The 24,213-nt window shown below is 39.9% G+C and overlaps 1 protein-coding gene across 4 annotated transcripts in view; it reads left to right on the top strand.

Moving 5' to 3' along the window:
* SCUBE1 (signal peptide, CUB domain and EGF like domain containing 1) overlaps window positions 1–24,213 on the top strand; it is a 156,135-nt gene that overhangs the window by 85,544 nt on the left and 46,378 nt on the right. For all 4 annotated transcript variants that reach the window (XM_077337820.1, XM_077337821.1, XM_077337822.1 and 1 more), the window contains one exon: window positions 10,806–10,928. In XM_077337820.1, the coding sequence (XP_077193935.1) occupies window positions 10,806–10,928 (123 nt within the window). The remainder of the gene's footprint in view (window positions 1–10,805; window positions 10,929–24,213) is intronic.

Genomic DNA, 24,213 nt, shown 5'->3' on the forward strand with positions numbered 1-24,213 from the left:
TTCCTTCAGGCAGCGTTTCTCTGCTGCCATTCTGCAGTTGCCTCCACCAGCAACTGCTCAATCTTCATTCTTCATATTTCCTGAGTGAAATATTTCCTGGGTTTCTTCATTAACCCCAACTCTCTTCTCAGACCCCCTGTGACTTTTCCAAATGAGTGTATAGAGCTCATCTCAAAAATTGAATCAATTAGTTTAGTTAATGTTAGTACTATATCATCTCCTTGTAGGCAGATTATTGAACATTGCTTCCCAAACTGGATTCTACATTTCTTCCATCTGAAATACCATAGCTATTGCTAATGGTTCAGCTGCCAAAACAAACAATAACAGGGAGAGTGAACTATCTTTATGTGTGTTGAAAAAGAATAAAGACATATGAGGTACTGCTGTTAGCAGGCATTATGGCCTATTGTTGATCATACATGAGTGAAATAATTTTTAATCACCCCATTTAACACAGTCTAGTAAAAATTGGGTGTTCTATCCTGTCAAGCACCTTTTCAGCATCTATAACAATTAGCATGAGTTCTTTATTGATAATATTATTACATTAAGGATATAACATGAATTTGACAAAATCTGCTGTACTTATAAAAATAGTGAGATTTTGCTCTGTCTCATTAGAAAAATCATCAACCAGTTAAATATCTAGGGGTCTTTATCTTATCAAAATTTAGCCTGTGTTATATAATATAACTACAACCAATTGTATTTGAAAATCTTACCCTCTTTGGGGCGAGCAGAATTTTAAGTATCAAGATGTATATATTGCCTAATGTATTTTTTTGGTCATCATCTTATTATGCAATGTGGATACAAGTTTCCTTTTATCTCGAGCATAATTAAAGTTTTCACTTGGCTGAACACACTTAGTGGCCCAATAGATTAGGGAGGTACTGGTGTTCTCGATATAAAGGTATTATTATAAAGCATAGAGTAGCAGATTTGAAAGACTGTATTCTTATAGAAAAAGAGGAAAATACATCTCTTTTCGAGTCTTATATACCTCACTAGATCTAAAGCCCATTTCACTTTGTAATGAAATGGGCCCTAGATGGCCTGAGAGCAGGCCCACCCCCCACCCGAGGCTCTATTGAGCCTTCTCCCAGCCGGCAGAGCAGCCTCGCCGCATCTGCGACGCGGCGAGGGCGCTCCGGAGGCCGGGAGAAGGCTGCAAGGCCCACCCCCCACCCGAGGCTCTCCTGAGCCTTCTCATATGTCTTTATTCTTTTTCAACGCCGGCCGGGAGAAGGCTGCAAGGCTCCCCCCCCCCCGAGTTTTTATCCCAGACAGGGCCCGCCCTAACTCCTCCCACAGTGCCCTTACTGCTTTATTCAGTCTGTGGCGCTCTGCGCCACGGGGCTGTTTAAAGATGGCATATGAATTTGGCTCAGGCAAAGAGCCTTGGAAGGGAATATTCAGCACTAATATTACACTGTCATCATGGTACATGAATAAAATTTGAGTCCAGTGGCACCTTTAAGACCAACAAAGTTTGGTCTTTAAATAAGCATGCTCTCTTGTCTAAAAACAAATTCTAAAGGTTTGTTGGGTGGCCAAGAAAAATCCTAGAAAAATGAATGTTAAAAATAAACATGGTGGTGACTTACTGTTTGTTGTAGCCCCAACTAATGTTTCTAAAGTGTTTTTTGTTTTATCCTATCTTCTAATATATTGTCTGAGATCACCACTCTGTAAAGAAAATGGAGATAAAAATCTACAATTCAAAAATTAAAAGGTAAAAATGCACTTATTTCAAACAGAGTATCTCTATACATACCTCAGCTATTTTCTTATTCTACATCAATAGAGCAATTTCTGGTGTGTCAGAAAAAGCTTTGTTTATGAACCTCAAACATATAAAATAAATTAGACTTCCTTTTAAAATATATGCTCATTCTAACATGTCCTTAACATTCATTTTTCCAGGATTCCTCTTGGTTACCCAGCAAACCTTTAGAATTTGTTTTTAGACAAGAGAGCATTGTACATTATGTATTGACCACTGAGGAAGATCCCTGTGGGTTGAAACACGTTCGGTCTGTTCTTCATGTGCAGTTAGATATGTATTGTTTTTACTTTGTTTTTAATATATTATTGGTGCACTTTAGTAAATATTTGTAATAATATTTAAATATTGTTTTAACATTGTTTTGCAGCTCAGCTTTTGGGTTCCACAGTAGTTTACAGTCATCCTCATAAATCACACTGCGAATGTATGACGGGCCCATGGGTCACGCAGCAAGCTTGGCAGTGTAGCGATTTGAACCTAAGTCTCCCATATCCTAGTCCAGCCTTCTTACCAGAACACCACTGTGGCTCTTGATGAAATTAGATAAACATTTATCCCAGTTTAAGAGAATGAATAATTCCGAACAAATGAGGGACAGAACAAAAACCACATAGTTGCATTTCACTTAGACTGGTCTGTTCAGAAAACTTGCAGGTCCTCCACCCAAGGACACAGACACAAAAGGAGAAGCTCTCAACAGGAAAGAGTTCAAGGACAATATACCCTTCACAGGTAAGCAAGGGTAGGGATCTCCCAGCCTCAAACCGGAACATCGGTAATCATCTTCCCCTACCTTTTTGCATGTATTCAGTGCTTTGCCTAATAATCCTGCCTCCCATAACTGTGGCTAGCAGTGAGTGCTGAAAAGGGAGGGTGGCTGGCAGATATGCACTCCTATTATGTGCTGACATCCTGTACCAAAGTCACCCTGTCCCCTGAAAGTGGGAGACAGCAAGCACACCTGCAGTTTGGGGTGACTACCAGCCTTAGCATGGGGAGACCGGAACAAACACCTCTGATACCTCCATTCTTGCAGGATTAGGCCATACAGCAGTTCCAGCAGAAGGTGCAGGTACAGATCTGTTGCAACTCCCTACAAGAAATAGGTAAGTATTGGCTCAGTATTTATACTGTGTCCCCAAAAGGAGCAGCCTGCTATGAGGGGATCCCCTGTAAAGTGCAGAGGGTTACTGCAGACCCAGGTGCAGAACTCTTACGGCCATCTGTTATGCACCTTCAGTCTAGAACATCTCTGATTCTCTTTGCAGGCAACCTTCAACCAGGGGGAGAAGCCAGGACAGGCTCCATTTCCAGTATGATACCAGTTGCCTGCTGAGCCCACAGCATGATCAGGGGCTTCCATGAGCAGTGTGCTCTGTTAGGAGGTTACCATCTCATTCATTCCAGCCCCATGACCTGCTCAGCCAGCACATCCATCCATCTCCTGGGAAAGCAATCATTAGGACAGCTTTATCTGGCACTTTGTAGTCTTATCAGTGGGATCTGTGAAGAGAACGGGCAACCCCATTCATCACTCTTCATTACAGTTTTTCTGATGCTGCTCAATAAACACATGGACTGCATGCTCAGGGCCTAATAGGGAGAGAGAGCATGGAGGAGAAAAACCATAATGACACTTTTGTGGAAGGAAACTGGCCACAGCTTCATTCATTACAGATCAATGAGCATTGGCACAGCATTGTGAGGGATCCCTGCTTCAGGTGACCTGCCTGAGACGAAACCCCCCAGCCCGCCTGCTGGAGAAATTGCAAGACTTGTGATTGCCACGTGGGTGGGTGCCACTGAATGTTTCCCCTTGCCACCTGGTGGGGAGCTTGCAAACAGCCCCCAAACTGGGCATGCCGCATAATGACTCAACTCCCAAAGACCCCATAGGAGAGTCCCCGAACAGGGGAGGTGGCCAAACAGGCCCATTTTCCTCTCCAAAATTTCAGTCCCAATGCCACAAGAGGGGGGGAACCCCTATGCTCCCGCCAAAGCTCCCAAGCCTGCAGCCAGTAAAGCAAGTCATCCCAGATGCTAAGGAGCCAAAAGTCCATCCCCATTTAGATAAGTAAACACCATCTACCCTATATAACCCTGGATTCCAAAAACAAAAAAATTGTGTGCGCTTAACAGTGGAACCCCCCAGAGTCTAGAATACTTGTAAACTTTACTTCTGGACAAATCCACCTACCATGAACTGATGGTGTCATGCCAGTTGTGGTGCCCAAGGAGCTCCAATCAAATTAGCTTAGTGAGAGGTAAACATGCAGCAATGATATCTAGGCCCAAAGTAATTGCTTGGTGAAACTTGCCTGTTTTCTGAGCAGGCAGATCATTTTCCCTGAGATGTATAATCATGGTGTCAAGTGGTCAAAAACAAGAAGTGGTGTTCAACATGGAAAACCAGCACATTCTTCTCTGCCCAAGCCAAGTGATATGTACCTTCTGGTTGTGGCCAAGCAAATCTCCCATCCAGAAGACGATGCATATTGTCCAGCCCAGAAGACAGTGCTATGACTGATGATCCATACTGATCTAAACTTATTAACAATTAGAACAGAAAGAATATTTAGTAAGTCTCAGGGTGATTATGTAACTGTAAGCTGCAGAACAGCAGCAGCCAGGGCCCAAATCTTATCAGGTGGAATGTTGAGGCAGCTGTGGCCACACCAAAATGAAATGAGGGGATCCCAAATTCACCAGGAGGAAGGCCCAGTGCTGAATACACTTGCACAGAATGCTGGCCCATTTGGAATCTGGACAAGCAGGACCAACATAATGAACAAGGGATGAGCCAGCTGATGGTGGCCATGCAGCGAACAGGACAGAGAACCGGGGGGGGAGGGGGGCAGAGTGCAAGGCAGTTTTGCAGCCTTTTCCCTACTGGACAGTTTTTGTTCGATGTAAAATGTATGAAACTTGCCAGGAATTAAATTGATGTCCACAAATGACAAAGACTGGATGGAATTGCTATGATGGGAGGGTTCACAAATCTCACCACAGCAAAAAACTTTGGAAAAGGCCAATGTAAAACCTGCCTTAGGGTAATCTTGAAAGAAGACCAACAAATTAATGACAAACTATACTAGAGAGCAATTCAATGGTGACTGGTCTGTGGCGGGAGGCAACTAATGAGCAGGATAATACACCCAGAAGCCAAGGCAGCCTGCCGCAAGATAATGTACTTACAGAGGATCCCTTGTGACATGGCTGATTACCAAATTACCAAAAATCTGGAGCCAGACATAAAAGTCCCAGCAATTCTAATGTGATATTTATGGGTGGATACCCATACCATGGAGCAAGACAGGCATGTGCAAAAGGCACAAACAGGAGACACTACAAGCAAGTTGAGATGACTCAAGAAGAACTGTACCACTTTAAGGTTGCATTTTAGAACTGATGATCTGATCAACAAAGACTTAAGTGTGAAAGACGGAGACACAGAGAATAGAATTTAATAGGATGCCAAGGTAAATAAGTTGGGTGGATGGTTTCACCATTTTTCCTGGGCTAAGAGGACACCCAGTTCAGATGCCAGCCCTTAGAATGCAGCCAAGTGAGAAGCACAATCTGCAGCTGGACCAACCAACATCATTTGTTCAAAGAATGATTGACCATGACAAGAGATTCAAGAAGGTGAGCGTTCCACATGTTCATTTCTAAAATGTTTGGAGTTTGCTGAGGAGAAACAGGAGATGACAGTAGAAATGATCAGGCAGAAGATGATGCATGTTAAGGATTTGTGAGGCATTCCATCAGCATGGACAGCCAGTCCCCTATGCCTCATGTTTGAGGGGGCAAAACTTCAACTGTGTGGGAATCAAATTAGCTGCCAGTAGCAACTGAAGACCATGTCTGCATAGTTCTGTGGAACATTTTAATTTCAGGACTGCTACTCATAGAAGTGTTTTCCTTGGGATTAATGAGGTTGGTGGCTGTTTTGTCCTACCTTCTGGGCTACACTTAGAGGCAGTGTGCCACAACAGTACAAGGGTGTTGTCCTTTCTTTCTCTACAATGACCATAGGATAACAACTAGTGGAGTCTGTGCCATGCTAACATGAGTATGAAAATGCTGTCAGGGACATAGGATTGACCATACACAACTTGACTAATTTATGTGATGTGTATTGCTTGCACTTTAATGAATGTGCTTTTTCTCTCAGAAAAAAATAAAGGATAATTAAATATATGTGGGCATTAAGTGTCACTGTCATTTACAATTTTTGTTTTCCTTATGAATTAATGACCTTCAAAATGTGCCTTGCAAGTTAAAGGGCATGGCTTCCTTTACTGAAGCAATCCATCTCATGTGGGTTAGTGCTCTTTTCTTGTTGCCTTCACCTTCTCCAAGCATTATTGTCTTTTCCAGTGACTTGTCATCTCATAATGTAACCAAGGTATGATAGCCTCATTTAAGTTTCTATGGAACATTCAGACTTGGTTTGAGCTACAACTCGCTTATTTGTCTTTTTTTGGTCAGCCACAGTGTCTGTACAATTTTCCTCCAACACCACATTGCAAATGAACTGATTTTCTTCCTTTCAGCTTTCTTCATTGTCCAACTTTCACACCCATACGTAATAATGGGGAATACTGTAGTATGAATCATTTTGATCTTGGTAGCTAGAATCTTTTCTAGCTTCTTTTCCCCATTCTCAATCTTGTTCTGATTTCTTGGTTGTAGTCTCCCTTTAGATTGATGACTGAGCCAAGGCATAGAAAACATTTAACAATTTCTGTTTTTTTTTCACCATTTCCTGATCATGCGTTTTTTTAATTCCTGAAGGAGGAGGGATGGAAAACCCCTCATGTTAAGATGTGCATCCAAGAGGAGATTGTTATATATAAATTTTATTTAATAATATTTTAATAATATTAATTATGAATAAAATCATTCTTAAAATAAATATATGGCTGTTGATGGATAGTGAATTAAAACCATGTAATGGGAGGGGCTCTGGGTCAGTGATAGATCAGTTATTTGGCATGCAGAAGGTCCCCAGAGGATCGATCCCCATTCTCTCCAGTGAAAGAGGTCAGGTAGGAAGTGATGTGGGAGCCTGTAAGCATGGAGAGCTGTTGTCATTCAGCGTCGACAACATTGACCTTGGTAGACCAATGGTCTGATTCAGTATAGGGCAGCTCAATGTATTGAACATATATTTAGTATGCCACTTAATGTGAAGATAAATTATTCCTTGGTCTTCTCAAGATATGGCATTGGCTATTTTTAATTATGCAAAAACAACTTCAGTACCAAAACTACACTGCTAATAACCTTCACATAATTCAAACTGTTTCAATTTAATCGATCTCTATATGACAACCACATTTTCAGTTAATACACTATCTCATACCAAGGCTTTATTTATAGCTATGGGAAGAAAAAATAAGGGCCATTGGCTTGGTTAGATATGATGTGTTTGAATCCTGTCTCCTTTCAAGTGAAAGTCACAAATACCATGTTCTGCTCTCTATAGAGGGAAATAATTTTATATGCCTTGACATTCTTGCTGTCACTGGGGGAAGAAATACATTTTGAATATGAACATGGCATTATGTAGTTTAGTGTTTTTGCAGTTAATAGCATTGACTTTTCTGCTAGTTTGAAGGTCCTGGTTTCCAAAGGCATCATAAAAGTCCAAATCTTGTTCCCAATCTTTCTAGTCACTAATAAATTTAAAATTCCCCACCACATTTACTGGAAGCTTACCAGTTTATAGTTTACAGCAACTAGAAACCTGGTCCACTAAACTTTAGGGAAGTTCATGAGCTCATCTCTTCATAATTAAAAAATAAATGAAATAATTCCCTGTTGGGTGTTCTTTTCACAATATTTGGAGAATGGAAGTTGGGGTTAAAAAGGTGTCAATACCATAGAATGTATTTTAAAAAGTATATAAAAACAGAGGAGCAATTATACATCCTTGCTTTACTCCTCTTTCAGCTGGGATCTTTTGAGATATATGGCCTTGTGGGTTGCATGTTACAGATAAATGTTTTCATATAATATAGATATGAGATTAAACAGTCTGTGATCAATTGTAGAAGTTTCTAATTTTTCCCACAGTCTGGGTCAAGATAATGCCATCATGTACTGGTGTAACATATTGTTTTGTCGTATATTTCTCTGCCAGATGGTGTAATATCACACACTGATCTATGGTGGAGCATCCATTTCTGAATCCTGCCAGTTCATCTGCAGTGATGTTTTTCCTGGCTAGTCAATCCCAGAACTTCCAACATAGATGTTTAGTATAGCATTTGTACACCACATTCAAGAGGCTGATGGGTTTGTAGTTTGAAGGATTCAATGTTTGCCTATTCTTTTACATTGTAACTTCTACCAAGACATTCAAACTTTATATATAGCACCAGTACTGGGCAGCCATCAAGGCAGAACAAATAGCTACTATGTATCTATGTACCTTGTTGATGCTTCTTGTTGATAAACACAAATATATCACCTGCAAAGTAGCAAGATTCTGTGTCATTACTTATATAATAAGGTAGAGAAATGTGCCTTAACATGATTTTTCAAAAATGTTATATATTGTCATATGGAAAATATTTTAGTCTAATTTTAAACTGACCTGTAGTCTTGAATAACAATCAAGCTTATTTTATTTTATGTTAATAAGGTGATCTTTGATCATGATAATAAAGAACAAAATTCCCTCTTGGGTGAAGAGAGTGGTGAGGTCACTGTAAATAAATCAAATCAACAAGAGCTTAAATTTTATAGGTCTCAGTTAAGCTTTTGCTACACACAACTGAGTTGTGTGCAATAACCAGTGACTTGGATGCATTTATATAGATTTGCCACATTTCTGTGAGATACAAAAGGCAAAACCTCAAAACAAAGAGTTGATTCTAGTAGTTCATAGAAGGAATTTGGGGGTGGAGCCCAGTGGTGGCTGCTTGAGAACTCAGCATTAGCTTGGCTATGCCTGATCTCTCAAGATGAACCTTTTCGGTTTGGACAGGCAGAATTTATGGAAAATGAATCTCCTAAAAGTTGGGGTTGGGGTTAATCCGTATCCATTGTTCCTCTATATATTTGTGAAATGCCCCTGTGGGAGAAGCGTGTCCGGGGTGTCCAAGTTGAATATGGACCAATCAGGTTGCGGTCAGCACAGCCTGATTGGGCTGGCCCCTGCACTCGCCTCCCTCACAGAGGGCCTATTATGGGGAAAGGAAGGGAAGGTGCTTTTAAACTGCTTAGAGACACCTAAGGCCTGCTGAGTGACTGTGGGCCATTCCCAGTTCTCTCAGATCTCTCGCAGCCCCACATCCCTCACAGGCTTTGTGACTCCTTTTGGTAGTAAACAGCAAGATACAAAAATCCATCTCTTCTTCTAAGGGGCAACAGTGAAAGAAGCATGTGGGCACATAACATTATATCAGTAGTAAAAAAAAAAATGGGACAGAAGGAATAGGGCCACAGAACTGGGAGGAATTGGTTGCCATGTAATCTCCCCCTAAGAAGAATCTCCATTCTGATTTTCCCTTCACATATCTGAAGACATGGCTCTTGAAAGCTCATCTGTAACCACCATGCCACAATTCCCAAAGGTCAGTCCTCTCCCACAATCAACTAACATTTGAAACTACAGGTTCTTGACACCCATCTCTCCACACTCACACCCTCATTTGTCACCATGCCACCACACATATTCAACCTCATGCCCTTACAGACTGGACAACCCCACCCCTTCCTCTTCCTAATGCCAAGCTCTCTTTATCTTAATCACTCTCTTCCTTTCTACCACCCTCTCTCTTTGCTATTTTCCTCCTTCCCTCCCCCCCCCGCTAGCACCCGTTGTATCAGCTACAACTGGCTTTAATTCTAGTAATTTAATAATAACTGAACATAAAATGTTATATATTAGCTGTAGCCCTGTTGAAAATGTTGGCTTCTCAGTACAGTAGGATTTACTTCCTATAGGATGCAAATACGTTTGATGCAACTATTATAATGCAATGCACAAGAGTAGCTTGAGGACTATTTAGCACTGTTTACAGTTACTGTTTCTCGTTGTTTATGAAAAGGTTTATTAATAATGTTTTATTTAATTGAATTTTCTACTTCTCCAAATGGCTTATTCAGATCCTTGGGCCAACTCACAATAGATGAAAAGAACAACTTCACAAAACAAAACCAATATCCATAAAACAGAGAGCTTTTAGAGAATGCTCTTTATCACATAATTGGAAAAGGAACTCCCTGTTTCTAGGTGAACAAATTCTAAAATGTGAGAAGAATAACAAGTAGCCAAGCAGCTTGAACACGAACTTGGCATTGAGAGAAGAGGAAGGCTCTGTGAATGATGGTGGTAGAGAAGGGCACTAATGGATACTTGGGGGTCTCTTTTTTCCTGACTGGTTCTTTGCCAGGTTGTTTGATGAAGCCAACAAGAATATGCACCTGATACTCTTTTTGTCTCATAGGTAGTTATTTACATGCTTTAGAAAAATGGGACACCACTTTACACTTAAGACTCTGTGTTTACAATCTGTAAAAGAGAGTTTTTAATATGAATCATGGTTATTTTAATAATTGTTGCAACTCTTTTGGCAAAAAGAAGGTAAAATGAAATTGTTTGCTTACAAGATTGGAACAGAACTACAACTCTCCCCCTTCTTTTTCCTCAATAAGTTTTTAAAAACTATTTTAACTGTGTTATTAAAGAGCATAGTGGATTAGATCCAGACTTAATTTTCCAGTGGCAGAATGGAGCTCACTGATCTCCATAATTTGTTTCCCCTGGGTGATAAGGGGGCCTGGAAGAATTACATGATAGATCTGCAGTGGGTAGAGGGAAGCAGTGGAAATTGTCATTTGCCTTCTTTAGTATTGGTACAATAACAGCCAAGTGTGCTGGTGAGGATTTCCATGGGACTTGAGGTGAGTGCATGGACAACAAATTGTGGATCTCTTAACTTCTTTAGCCCTGCAGGTGAACTGATATTTTGTTCTATTTCTCTCCTGTTTGTGACAGATATAGATGAATGTCTGATGAACAATGGCGGCTGTGATCATTTCTGCCGAAACACAGTGGGTAGTTTTGAATGCAGTTGTCAGAAGGGCTATAAACTTTTAACAGATGAGCGAACCTGCCAAGGTAATGTACCTTTAATCAAATATTTGATGCTTTCTTTGTAATGTGAGGAGATATTTTTGTGAAATAAATTAACAAAAGACTGTGGGGGGGGAATTCATTGTTTCCATTTTGGGGGGAAATGGATGTGATAACTTGCACACAGTAAACACCTGCTTGAGTATTCACACAGTCACGCTGATACTGCTGTCTCCATATGGAGATCACTGTGGCTAGTAGCCCCTGATGGACTTATTCTCCGTCAATCTTTCTCATCCCCTCCTAGAGCCATCTATATTCGTGGTCATTCACTAGCAGTGAATTCCTTGATTATTGATTGTGTGAAGGAGTACTTCCTCTTGTTCATCTTGAATCTATTGCCCATAAATTTTATTTGTTGCCTCTGAGTTCTAATATTATGGGAGAGAGACAGAATCCTCTTTCTTCATTCCATGTGTAGTTTTATAAACTTCCATCATGTCCCCTGTTGGACATCTTTTTCCAAACTAAAAAGCCCCATATTCTTCTGACTGTCCATGTAGGAAAGGTACTCCACTTCCTTTGGTTAAATTTCATGGCATTTACTCCATCTCTGATATATCATTTTTTAGGTATAGCAGTCATAACTGTATGCAGCTTTCCCAGTAATGACAGGAGCGTTACAATATTAGCTGCTTTATTTCCAGTCCATTGCTAATAATCTCTAGCATGGAGGTTGCTTTTTTCACTGATGCTTGTATTGACATTTTCATTGAACTCTACATTTTCTTAAACAATGCAGAATATGATGTTTGTGTTTTCTTCCCATCCTGTTGTGTTTCAGCACTAGAGACTGTTAGTGGTTTATGTTCATCTGTTGGCTTCTTTTTTCATAAATGAAGCATTCACCTTTAAACTGTCTCTAAACAATGGATCTGGAATAAAGCACCAGAATAGTTCCATTCGTATTCCTGAACAGGTTGAAGGCTGGAGCCTCACAGGTCAAAGGGCATGGAATTGTAAACTATTAAGGCTGATCCTGTCCAGGCCTTTTGCTTTCTGGTTTTCTTGCTTGAGTGTTTTTTTTTTAATTCACAACAGTTCGTTGCAAGGGATTATAGCACCATAGCAGAAAGCATTTTAATGGGTTTTAAAACTGTTTCTTACAAGTACAAAGTGAGTTTGACATTGAATAATTGCTGGATGAGGATATAATAGTAGATTTAATTGAGTTATCCAGGACTTAAATACCATTATGGCTTTTGTCAGTGACCACTTTGCTTATCAAATCCTTTTGGGTTTTACATAGAAATGTCACAAACTGTACTACATGCATTTCATGGCCTTTTAATGGTAATATCCACATTTCTCTTACACGGACATAGCTCAAGGTTCCTCAGTGTTATGCCCATGGGCACCATGGCATCCACCAGTGCTTCCCTAGTGCCCACTGGGCTTTTCAGAAAGTGGGCAGGGCTTGTTACTGACTGCCTTCATTCAAATAGAAGGGTTTTCTCTGGCTTTAACAGCAGCCACAGCCACAGGAGGACTGGTAAGCACCCACACTTACCTTAGTCTCCAGTCTTATTCTCTCTATTCCGTTTGCTTTTCTTTGTTTCTTTTTATTCTTCTTTCTCTGCATTCTATGGCAGGCATTTAGCTTTGGGGTGGCAAACATCTCTTTCCACCAGAATTCCAGAAGTCTGAAAGAGGATAGGGACCACAGTAGCTCATTCTGCTGAATGAGAATCTGGTTATGAAAGCTTAAACAAGTATAAATCTGTCAAACTGTGGCCCTGTATTTCTTTTTAGTTTGCTACAGCAGGCTTGATGTGACTATCTAGATTTTGCCTCTGGAATTAATTATTTATTTTGAGTAGTTATTCATTATGTGCTATTTTGGTCTAGCGCTATAGTACTCAACTCAGAACAATTAAAAACAATTTGAAAACCGAACCTCAAGTAAGACCACACCTGAAAAGGGGGGGGGGGACTATTGGAATTGCTGCAGACATTTTAAATAGCATACTACCGCAATTCAGAGGAGCAAAGAAGAGGTAAAAATAGAAGAAAACTATTTACCTCAAAAATGGTTCAGCCCTGCTTTGCCAACTGGATGCAAACAGTTTTGTATGAAAAGTAAATAAAATCTGTTTGTTAGCCATCCAACTACTAAAATGGATGTGTTACACAAAATCTTGTGTGATTACACAAAAAATCCAGTAGCAATCGACTGTTAAAACAAATTACAAATGTCCAGGATTGGAGAAAATGCTTAAAAATAGATAAATTACACAAATGCAGGAATGTTGTAGATCCTGCAGTTCAGGGGGGGCTAAGCAGTCAACAAGTAACTGAACAATTCCTAGCGGAAGCCTTCCCATTGAACTAAATATATCTACCCAGTCATGTATGTGTAGGTTTCACTAACAGAGAAGCAGGAGAAAGGAGAAACAAAGCAAACAAGGTTGACAGGGGAACACCAGGAGGAGAAGTAAAAAGGCCCAGAATTGGATTCTAACAAATTCTACAGAGAAAGGGTGAGGGGAAAGACAGATTAAGGGAATTGGGAGGCAGGGATACAGGCTACCTTACCATAATGTGCTTTACATGGGACTGCCTTTGAAAACTGTTCAGAAACTTCAGTTGAGCCAAAATGTAACATCCAGGTAATTGTCGGAGATAGGATACAGGGTATCACCCCCCGTGCTTTAATGATTGCCCTGTGTGCCTATTTCTGAGCACAATTCTAAGTACTTTTTCTTAATTTTAAGGTCCTAAATAGCTTGGGGCTGGGATATTTGAAAGAATGTCTATTTATTTATTTACTTAGTTACTTAGTTACTAATTTATTTATTTGTAAATAAGTTTCGCTTCTGCTAAGATAAAGAAACCCTGGGGAAGTACCGTACAGTGGCTGTCCATAATTGATTCTACAGCTTTTAACCAGTACATGCTATACATACTAAAGGCAACCTCAGCAACACTATCATAATTCAAGTATTTCCGAGTAACACGCAGAGTAATCAGTTTTCCATTGATAGGATTATATCAGTAATCCTGATGGATTTTTCATCATGATTACTGGAACACACCATTGAAGGCATGTAAGCCTGTGTGATTCCAGGTGACAGTGAACATTTTCCAGGTTTTCTAGAGCTAGTCTTGGGATGAAGCAAAATAAAACAAAAGTTCAGTGATACCTTTAAGACTACCAATATTTATTTAAATACAAGCTTTTGTGAGTCTCAGCTCACTTTATCAGGTAGATATGGGATAAAGCATGACTCAGTATGCATCACTGGCATTTTTTTCTTCAGATGACAAAGCATGACACTTTCATCATTTTGGAATCTTCATATTGTATCTGATTTACCAGCCATAGTTTCATTCTTGACAACATTAAGAACAAATTCTGTTCGTTTTGTGCGTCTTCTGTATGATCTTCTACTGGAAAGTCGGCAGCTAGAAAGGATATAGCACATGGTCTTTTGTGCTATATAACTTTTTGACATGGTAGTTTGGTTAATTTGGACTATATAAACCAATTAATTAAAATATATTGGCTTTTAGTGCCCTCATTGCAAGCATCACATGTGAGACAGAAGCCCCTGTTGTCCTTTTAAAAGTCTATGCCTATATACCAATGTCACATAACCTGGTATTATTTTCTCCAGTGTTGTTAGGACCAGCTCCAACGGATCTGTTGATCTAAGAAAATGATAATTAGAAACAGATTATTTTTCCATGTTAACCAAGAGAGGAGATCTATGCCAAGATAGCCACCTGATAGGATGGCATGCTCCTGGATTCCATAGCAATTTGGAATGTCTACCCAAGTTTCTTCTGTTCTTTCATATGTGTTTCTAAAGTGAAAGTGGTTAAATAAATCTGTTTTGACTTTGCTACAGGGGTCTATGCCAGGGGCTGTTTTATGCCAGGGGCTGGGGGAAGAGGGAGAAGAAATGTTGGTTCTTTCAAAGGAAAACCACATTGCTTGTTAATGTTTTTTTTCACTTGGGAGATAATTTTGGGTAATTCAGACTGTTGGCAGGACTGCTAATGTTGACAAATGGGAAGCAATAGAGATCAAAGAATCAGCAAAGTGTGAATCACCTGTATTTTATTACTTTCTTACTAACAGAATGTCTTTGGAAACCCTTGTTTGAAATGGCAGGAACAAGAGTAGGTTGAGGTTGTTCACTGTGGCAGTTTATACATTTCTTGGGTTTTTTTTCCTGGCAACTAATATGGAAGACGTTTTAAAAGTTCTGTTTAAAGACTTGTGGCAGATTATTTTAGGTATTTTAATCTTCCCATAGTCTGAATCATAAGAATTTAATTATGTATTTTTGAAAGATGTGACTGTTCAAGTTTTTTTATTTTTACATTTTTTTTGTGTTACCTACTACCATTTTAATTCTGTGAGTTTGTTTTTTAATTCTTGACAGATTCATAGTTTTATGTATGTCAATATACGAATAAGAAAAAAGCAGTGAAAGCTGATAATTCTTACCTTTTGAGTGGTGAGAGGGAAAGAGGAATTGAGAACTAAATGGGGAGTGGTGGAATCAAAAGAAAAATATTTCCAGATTTTTTTTTTTTCCACAGAACTAATAACCTTGGGTTTGGTTTGGTTTCTACTCTTCCCATTCATTGATTTGAATCTATTTTGGATGCCTTATTATGTCAAAGGATGGAAACAGGGCACAGATTGTATTGTTAACTCGAAATCCCACAAAGGTTTACTGAATTTTGGTCCACAGATGCAAATGTCATAAGCCATATTGAATGGGTGCAGTCTTCTGAAGCCAAGCATGGGGGCAGCCAGGGGACATGGCAAGGAAGGTTACACAGGTTGCTTTCATTGAAGAAAAAAGGTTTTTTTTTTTACCCAAATAGATTTTAAAGTACATTTTTACCTAAGCCCACATAAACCCCATATTTGAACTGGGATCTTGGTGGTCAAGTTTGAAGCCAATTCTCTGGAGAATAACATGAGGAAGACTTCAAGGTTCAGTCTGTTCCCAGGAGAGGGAAGGAACACCACAGAACCAGAGGATTCCAGGGAGGGTTTGAAAAGTGTTTGGCAGCTTTAACACCTACAGGTTCTCTATTTGCACTTCACCCGTGACTCTACATATGTCATAGTAATAAGATAGCAAGAGTTTGGAAATATCCTGGTCTCTTTGTTTTTTCTTCCTACTTCAACTAAAGTCACATTGATGGCAAATAAGTTCCAGAGTGAGGCCTACAGTAACTCGTGATGGGAAGAATTTTGCTGGCTCTTCCTAGGATTTGTAGGCAGAGTCTGCACTTACTTTGTTTATTCCATTGTCAATCCTGTTGAATTCAGATAGATTTGAACTCAGATCTTCCTCTCTCTCCCCCCCCATTGAAACAGAAAAGTGTTCTGCACGTGGTTAGGGTAGTTCAGAAGGGGGGGGGAGCCAAGCCTCTTTCTTTCTTTTCTTGAAGTGGGGGGGGGAGAGGAGCCAAGCAGGGAGTCTCTTTCTTTTCTTGGAGGGGGGGGGAGAGAGGATTGAAGAAGGCAGAGGAGGGGGGAAAAAATCCAAGACTGACAGAAGTTGGGAGAAATTAGGGGCTTCTCCTTTAAGGCAAGCTTGTCACATGATCAGTTTTGGCCAATCAGGGGTTCTCTACCACGGAGCAAAGCCCAGATTCAAAACAGCCTGCTTTCTCAATTCGATTCTAAAAATATTGAGCATTAAAAGCACTCTAAGATATCGCACAATAAAGGTAGGGTCACTCCGGATCAATTTAAATCACCCAAAATCAAAACAGAAATCGCATTTTGTGTAGACGGCAGGGACTGAATTGACCTGGGATTGGAATAAAAGCTCCGTGTAGTTTACACCCTAGTCTAGTGTGATTCCCTTGTTATGTTCTTCACGTATCCTGTTCCCACAGTCTTCACCAAGATTCAGCTTTTGCTCCACCTCAACTCTTTTGTGTTTGCCTGAACAACTAAGAATGGTAGGGGATTGTGTCGCATCCAGAAGGTGACAAAGGAGTGTGAGTTACAGTTCATATTCAGAAGGAGTTTTGCTGAACAAAGCAAAAAGGGTATGTCATGTACTTTTCTAAAGAGAATGTAGACTGCTTTAACACATCAAATAAATAACCTGTTCAAATCTCTCTGTCATGCAGGCTTCTCCTGGGCTGACTTTTCCTTACAAGTGATAAATGTTCACTCTGTGTTAAGGGTGAGGAAAGTGGCAGTGAAACTATGTACTAAAAAGTACATGGAGACTTAGTCCTTTTTATATGAAGAGACCCCATCCAACTCCTGACTGCTGCAGCCTCCACTGCTCAATTTTGAGCCTCGATTTTGAGGTGAGGTGAGGCTAGATACTGCCTAGTACAATAGTGTCATTGGAATCCTTTCACTTCAAGAGAAGACAGGAAATCCTAATAAAACAAAATCAGAGTCCAGTGGCACCTTTAAGACCAACAAAGATTTATTCAAGGCATGAGCTTTTGAGTGCAAGCACTCTTCCTCAGACTATGAACTGACCATCATGACAGTGGGAATATATAAGCCAAAATTAATCCTGTTAAATTAGTAAATGTCACAACATCCAAATACAGCCATATGTTAATTCTTTGCTAAAACAGCCAGTCAGTCCCCTCAAATTCAGTTGTAGTTCACAAAAACATAAGAGAAATAAAACCGTCTATGTTAATGACTAACGGCTTACAGTTTACCATTTGTTACTTGCCCTATCTGTCTCCACCCAAGTGTGAAACATTCCTACAAGTAGAAGCTGAGCTGGCAACTATCTGGTCCTGAGACTAGGGAGTTAAATTCAAAATTACATTATATATTACTAACAGTCACATTTTCCCAATTAAAATAAATTGTGAAGAATGTGGATACACGAGTTAAACAAGATTCGCACACATAGTGAGATAACCTATGTCCTTGTTGAGTCCAGGGTATGTCATTGTTTTGAGTGTTGTAATAACTTGCATTTCTACAATCTCCCTTTCTAGCCTGTTCTGGAATTTCCTTTGTAATAAAACAGCTACTTTCAGGATTAACTTTGGCTTATATATTCCCACTGTCATGATGGTCAGATCATAGTCTGAGGAAGAGTGCTTGCACTCAAAAGCTTATACCTTGAATAAATCTTAGTTGATCTTAAAGGTGTCACTGGACTCTGATTTTGTTTTATTGTGCTGCTTCAGACCAACATGGCTGCCCACTCATGGGAAATCCTCTTTATTCATACATATATAGGCATTTCTTCATGTTTTCATATCGCACTGTTGATATCAGTTTAGGTGGAGATGCTCCCATGTTTCTATCACTGTGCTCAAATGTCATTTGAAGGACAGGAGACACCAGAGTGCTGTCAGTGAAGCAATAGAGCCATTGGCGTATCAATGGCTACACAATGAGAATCAAACTGAGTAAGACCAACAACACAGTTTTTAGATTCTTCAGTATAACCTATCCTTGTTATTACAGATTTACTGCTGTTTTAGAGGCCTTCCTTTTTTAAAATCATATGAGTTTATCAAATGATGCTCACTCACATGAGCCACAGTAATGCAAAAAGAGATAGTGATACTCCTTCTGAAAGCATATTTGAACTACTGGGATTATTAAGCAGGCAATGTAGATTTTCATCAATGCTTACTGTATAATAATATCTTAACCTTAAAACTTCCTAGGCCAGTGGTGAAGTGTCTGAGATGATATATACATGTTTCTGATAGTCTGTTTCAAGTGGGAAATATTTTGTGTGCTGTACCACTTTGGTCTGCAGCTGATGTGTTACAAGCGTTAACTCTTCTCCCTATTTGTTTTAATGTGCATGGAGTTACTGAATAGGGAAGTATTCAGATATGAGCACCCCACCAACAGTCCAGGAAGAGCTGGGAATTGATCGGTTGTACCACTTTCCCCCTTTTCACAGAGTTCACAAGAATAGATGTGTATGAAAACTTCATTTTAAATCTTCTTTTCTGTAATTTTGTCCAGTGTTTTATTTACCTCTTGATTAATGCTATGTTTTAAATAACAAAAAAATCAGACATGTTATTTATGTTCCTCTTGGAAGCCAGAAGAATGAGGGCATTTAAAAACATTTCTTTCCCTATGAAGCAACATTTAAGATTGCATAATTTATTTACATGACACATTTGTTTAGACAAAATTCTTATTAAGATCCCTCAGTGATACTGCAAATCAGCAAAAGTTGCCAAATTCTTAACTTGATTAGTTCTGAAAGTATAAACATCTTCTGTAACTCCAGATGAAGCTTGGCTCACTTTTCAAGGTCTTAAACCATAGCATGAATCAGGGATAAGTTGATGTGTCATGTAGCAGTACGTGACACAAAAAGGAATTCTGTTTCTTGACCTATCACCATGCTGGCTGTAAAGTTCTGAGAAGAACAAACAATTCTGTTACTCAATGAGCTTAGATGGAAAAGAGGTCATTATTAATAGAGCAGAGAGTTGTTGTTAATAAGGGTCCCATTGCTGTTTCTGGTGAAGTGAGTTTTGCAGATGTTTGAAATCAATTTAGCCACAAATAATAATAGAATTTGAAAAAATGTGAGGTATAAATATCAGAAATAATACAGTATGAAGCAGATCCCTCTCTTCAGTCCAGTGTCATGTAATGAAGATCAAAGTCTGAATCCCTGCTCTGCTGTGGAAGCTCAGTAGATGATTATTTATTTATTTAGTATTGTATTTATAGACTGCCACTCTCAGCCCAGCTGGCTCATGGCGGCTTACATAAAAACAGAAAATCAGCATAACCCCCCACCCAATACAACCAGTGGCAGCAACAATCGGCAAGATGTGAGGTGGAAATTTTCAAAGATGGCCAGTATTAGGCAAAAATGCTTGCTGCTTATTTAATCACTGTAGCATCCCAAGACAGGCTGGTGCAAAGGCCCTTATTTTCTCTACAGTGTCTTTAATATTGTGTAGTACCAGATCATGGGAATAAAACCATATTCCTTTCTGGGTTATGGAAGGAAGGAAAAATTAATCAGGTTTTCATAACAAATCTTTGGTTGGAGGAAAATGTCATGGTGTGTCAGAAAACAAAAAACCTAACTGGAATAGTTAGGACCCGGACAGTTGAATGTCTGTGTGAACTAGACAATGATTACTTACAAAAATAAGTAAACATTTATTTTGCAGTTTAAAAAATATATTTGAAGTTAAAATGCATACAGAGCCTATACGCCATTGCTGAGAAGTATCCCTATGCACTTTACAATCTTAGATGTTAGACCTTCTTAGGATGCGTTTTGACCCTGACTGGGTCTTCCTCAGAGGTCTAATGAAGATACACATACAATGGTAAAATATCAAATACATAAAGCAGCTGCTTCAATAAATAAAGTACAAGAACTAATTTTTTATGGTGACAAAATGAATGGATCTGATGGAAAATGTCCATTTATCAGTCAATAGTCCCCTTCTTTCAGTTTGGCAAGAAATTCTGTAGTGTGCCTATGGAAGTAGTGCATGTACAAAGGCAGGTGAAGTGGTTTGAGTTTTTAACTTCAAAGGTTTTTTTTAATTGTGCAAAATAAATGTTCACATTTTTTGTAACTTGTTGTCTAGTTCACCTAGACAGTCAGCCATCTCGATCCTAACAAGCATAGGAGATAACAAGCATGAGTGCCATCCATAAAATTGTATTTCACTTACTGGAGGGCAAAGTTTTTGGGATATGAACATGTGGTAATCCCAGAGGCAGAACCACATCAGAAATAGTTTCTCTCTGGATTATTTAAGAAGCATTTAGAATGGTGGACTTCCCATAGTGTTAATGGAGACATAGGTCAGTGGGGGAGGTAAATGCAAGGTACCCATATTCACATACCAAATAAAGCATATCCTTGACCTGGCATGCTTCATGTGCAATAGGACAGTACAAGGGATAAAGAATAGTTAATTGTTCCTAGAGCTACGCTTTTCTAAAGCAAGAAAGGTAATACAGCAAGAAAGGTCAGTCCTGAAGATGCTCCTACGGGGGGGCACCAATGGCTCACGTACTGTGAAGTTGCATCAGGGGAAAACTGGAAGTGATGTCATGATGTACATCTTGCAACTCATAATGAATATTGTAGCATCTTTTGGTGGGACACTACAGGATGCCTGGCAGCCATAGTCCAAAGATGGACACATTGTATCTGAACTGTACCACATTGGTGAATCCACTTGTCATACCACCAGATGCAATAGAACAGACCTCTCACATGGTTAAAGACATCAGTGGCAAGAAGGAGGAATGTTTACTCTATGGAATCTCACAGAAATCCATAATGAGTAATTAGTTTAGTTGGAGAGTTAGAGGTGGTCATTGTACATAAATGACCCATGGCTCTATTTTCTTTCAGCAGAGTCAGAAAAGACAGCAATTTTTTAAGAACTAGATGAGGACTAATCAAAAGGTTTCTTGATGCATTGCTGGGCAGAATGAGGGTTAATAACCTAGATAATACCAAGATATTATTGATTGACAAGCTTGCCAGTGAAGCTGAGTTTCAGGCTACACTGGACAGGCTGTATTCCCCTGAAGAACAGCAGGTTTATAGACTGGGGGAGTTTCTTCCCAGGCCATCTTCCCAGATTGCTATGTAGATATTGTAACGCTTGTATCCTTCTTGGACCAGTACCTACCTGAGGCCCTTCTTTAGAAAAGTAAGATTTTTTGTAGATTGTCAATTACTACAATGCAATGTTCATGTAACTGCCTTTGAAAATAGTTTGGAAATTTGAACTAGTTCAACTTGCTTTTGCTGGAACATTGTAATTACAGGTAATAAACTGAACCATTGTTGAAAGTCTGGCTAGGAGTTATTTCTAAAATCAGTTCTTACCTTTAAATTCTTAATGATCTGTGACTAAATTTTGTAACATGCTGATATAATCTTCATCAGAGATCCTGTTCCTTTGGCTCCCAAGAAAGAGTAGCATTAAGGACTGGGCCACTTGTATCGCTGTCCACTGTGTTTGTCGTATCTAAACGTAATAATTGTTGCTTTAGGTATATAGTAGCGATATATTGTACATCCTCAAGTTTTTAAGATAGATTTGAAGCAAAGATAACTCATATTGGGGAATCCTGATTTGCTCACTAACCATGGTTTTTCTAGGGTTCTGAGAGCCAGCTTGGTGTAGTGGTTAGGAGCGTGAACTTCTAATCTGGTGAGGCGGGTTTAATTCCGTGCTCTTCCTCATGCAGCCTGCTAGGTGACCTTGGGCTCACCATAGCACTGATAAAGCTGTTCTGATCGAGCCGTAATATCATCCTCAGCTACCTCACAGACTGTCTGTTATGGGGAGAGGAAAGGGAAGGCAATTGTAAGCTGCTTTGGGACTCATGGTAGTAAAAAGCAGCATACAAGAACCAACTCTTCTTCTCCCAAACATTCACTGGCTAAGATTTCCATTTTTTCTCAACAGTGAGATGGACAACACTGTGTGGGTGGGACAAGCAGCAGGTAAAACTTGAGAGGAAAGAAGGAAAACAGAAAATAACTATTTTAAAACCAAATGTGTACAAAAAGCCTTGCCAGTTTTGCGTGTTTAATTTGAGGATGTGTTTGTGGTTGCTAATGGAAGAAAAAGTTACACATTTACTTAAACTGAACTGACCATTTTTTCTGAAAGGAACTTTTTGATGGCATGTTATCTTCCTTTCAGGAAGATAACCTTCTCCCCTTATGACCCTACAACATTTCAGCAGTTTTAGACTAGAACTACACATGTTGGACATTGTGCAATCGTTGTGCTATAGCAGTAATGCACAGTGTTTATACTAAACTATCTAGTTGTGAATGATTGCCATCACATGGTATCTAAGATGTATGGATACAGTCCTAAAAGTCTATTAGAGCAGTAGCATGTGGTATCTGACCAAAGACTTTTCTGACACTTTATATCAGCGGTTCTAACCTTACCTGCTTGGTAACCCCAACTTCGGCAATGGATTCAGCAGCAGAGTGAGGGTGGGCTGCGGGCGTGAGTGCGCGTGCACAACACTAGATGTGACATGGAGGTGGCCATTGCCATGGCTCTGCCACTGCTGTCCGCCATTGCCTGCCACCGCCGCGGCCAGCAACCTGGGGACCCCGGGGAAGGGGCAAAGCAACCCCAAATGGGGTCCCGACCCACAGGTTGAAAACCACTGCTTTATATAGTAACTGATGTGAAATCAGTCTGGAAGACTATATGACTAATTTTATTTATGTATTTATTGTTTTCAAAATCAGTGCTCAGCACTCCCCAAAATATGCCCAATGTGTCTTATCAGCGGCACGTTTCCACCGCAATAGGAAATGTTCCACTTTCTGTCCCCTCCCTTGTGAAGTTTTCCTTACCCAGACTAAAGGATATAAACTGAGAATTAACCTGGCTGTGAGGAAAGTGGCTGATGAGATAGGAAGAGGTGGCAGAAAGTTTCAGTACCATAATTTCAAAACATTCTTCTGCTTTCCATTAACCGCTAGGCTTGCACATGGAGTGAGTTTTCATTTGATCCACAGTTCAGTACACAGTAGTAGAATCCACAAAGAGCACTCTGAATCACTGAAAACCTACATTGTCTCCTAAGAAAAGACAAGGAAATATTGTAATAGCCTGTTACAAGAAGATGGAGCTGTGCAGACTTCATTGCAGGTATCCAGAGAACTTTTGGTTCTGATTTTGTGGGGCTCCAGTGAAAAAGCAAGATCAGACCTGGCCCTCCAATACTGGCAGCTCAGGACTGGCACTTCAGTCTGAGACCATGATTGATTATGAATGGTGGTGGCTGCACTGGGCTGCTTCTTATCTCTGGCGGCAGGGCAGCATGTCCTGCCGCTTCCCATCCCCCGGCACACACGGTCCGCTCCTGAATTGTGCATGTGCATACACAATTCTGGGGTGGAAAGGTTCCGCCATGGCTCGCCACAGAGGAGGGTTCACTGCACAAAGTTGGGATAGCGTCAGTAGAGGGCTTCAGTGGTTCAAATTTTAGTCAGCTAGCTGATTTTAGAAAGTGGTGCTGGGGACTGCTGTTCAGCCCTGTGGCGTCTATGCTATGGGATTCCATATGGTTAGGGTTAGGCTCTTGGATAAAACACCTGCCTCCCTATAGGTCGCTAAGCCCTGCCAGACCCATTCAACATCAGGAATTATCCACAGAGTCTCTGGTTCAGTGTGCATGGGCACTATCTTCTGCCCCTGCATGTACTTCAGCATTGTTTAATATTTAGAACCAGTCTTGATTTGAATTTTTGGTATGTTGCATATTGACAAGTATTGTTATTGCAACCAACACACAGCT

This window comes from Paroedura picta, chromosome 5 (assembly GCF_049243985.1).
Source record: "Paroedura picta isolate Pp20150507F chromosome 5, Ppicta_v3.0, whole genome shotgun sequence".
NCBI classification, from domain to species: Eukaryota; Metazoa; Chordata; class Lepidosauria; order Squamata; family Gekkonidae; genus Paroedura; species Paroedura picta.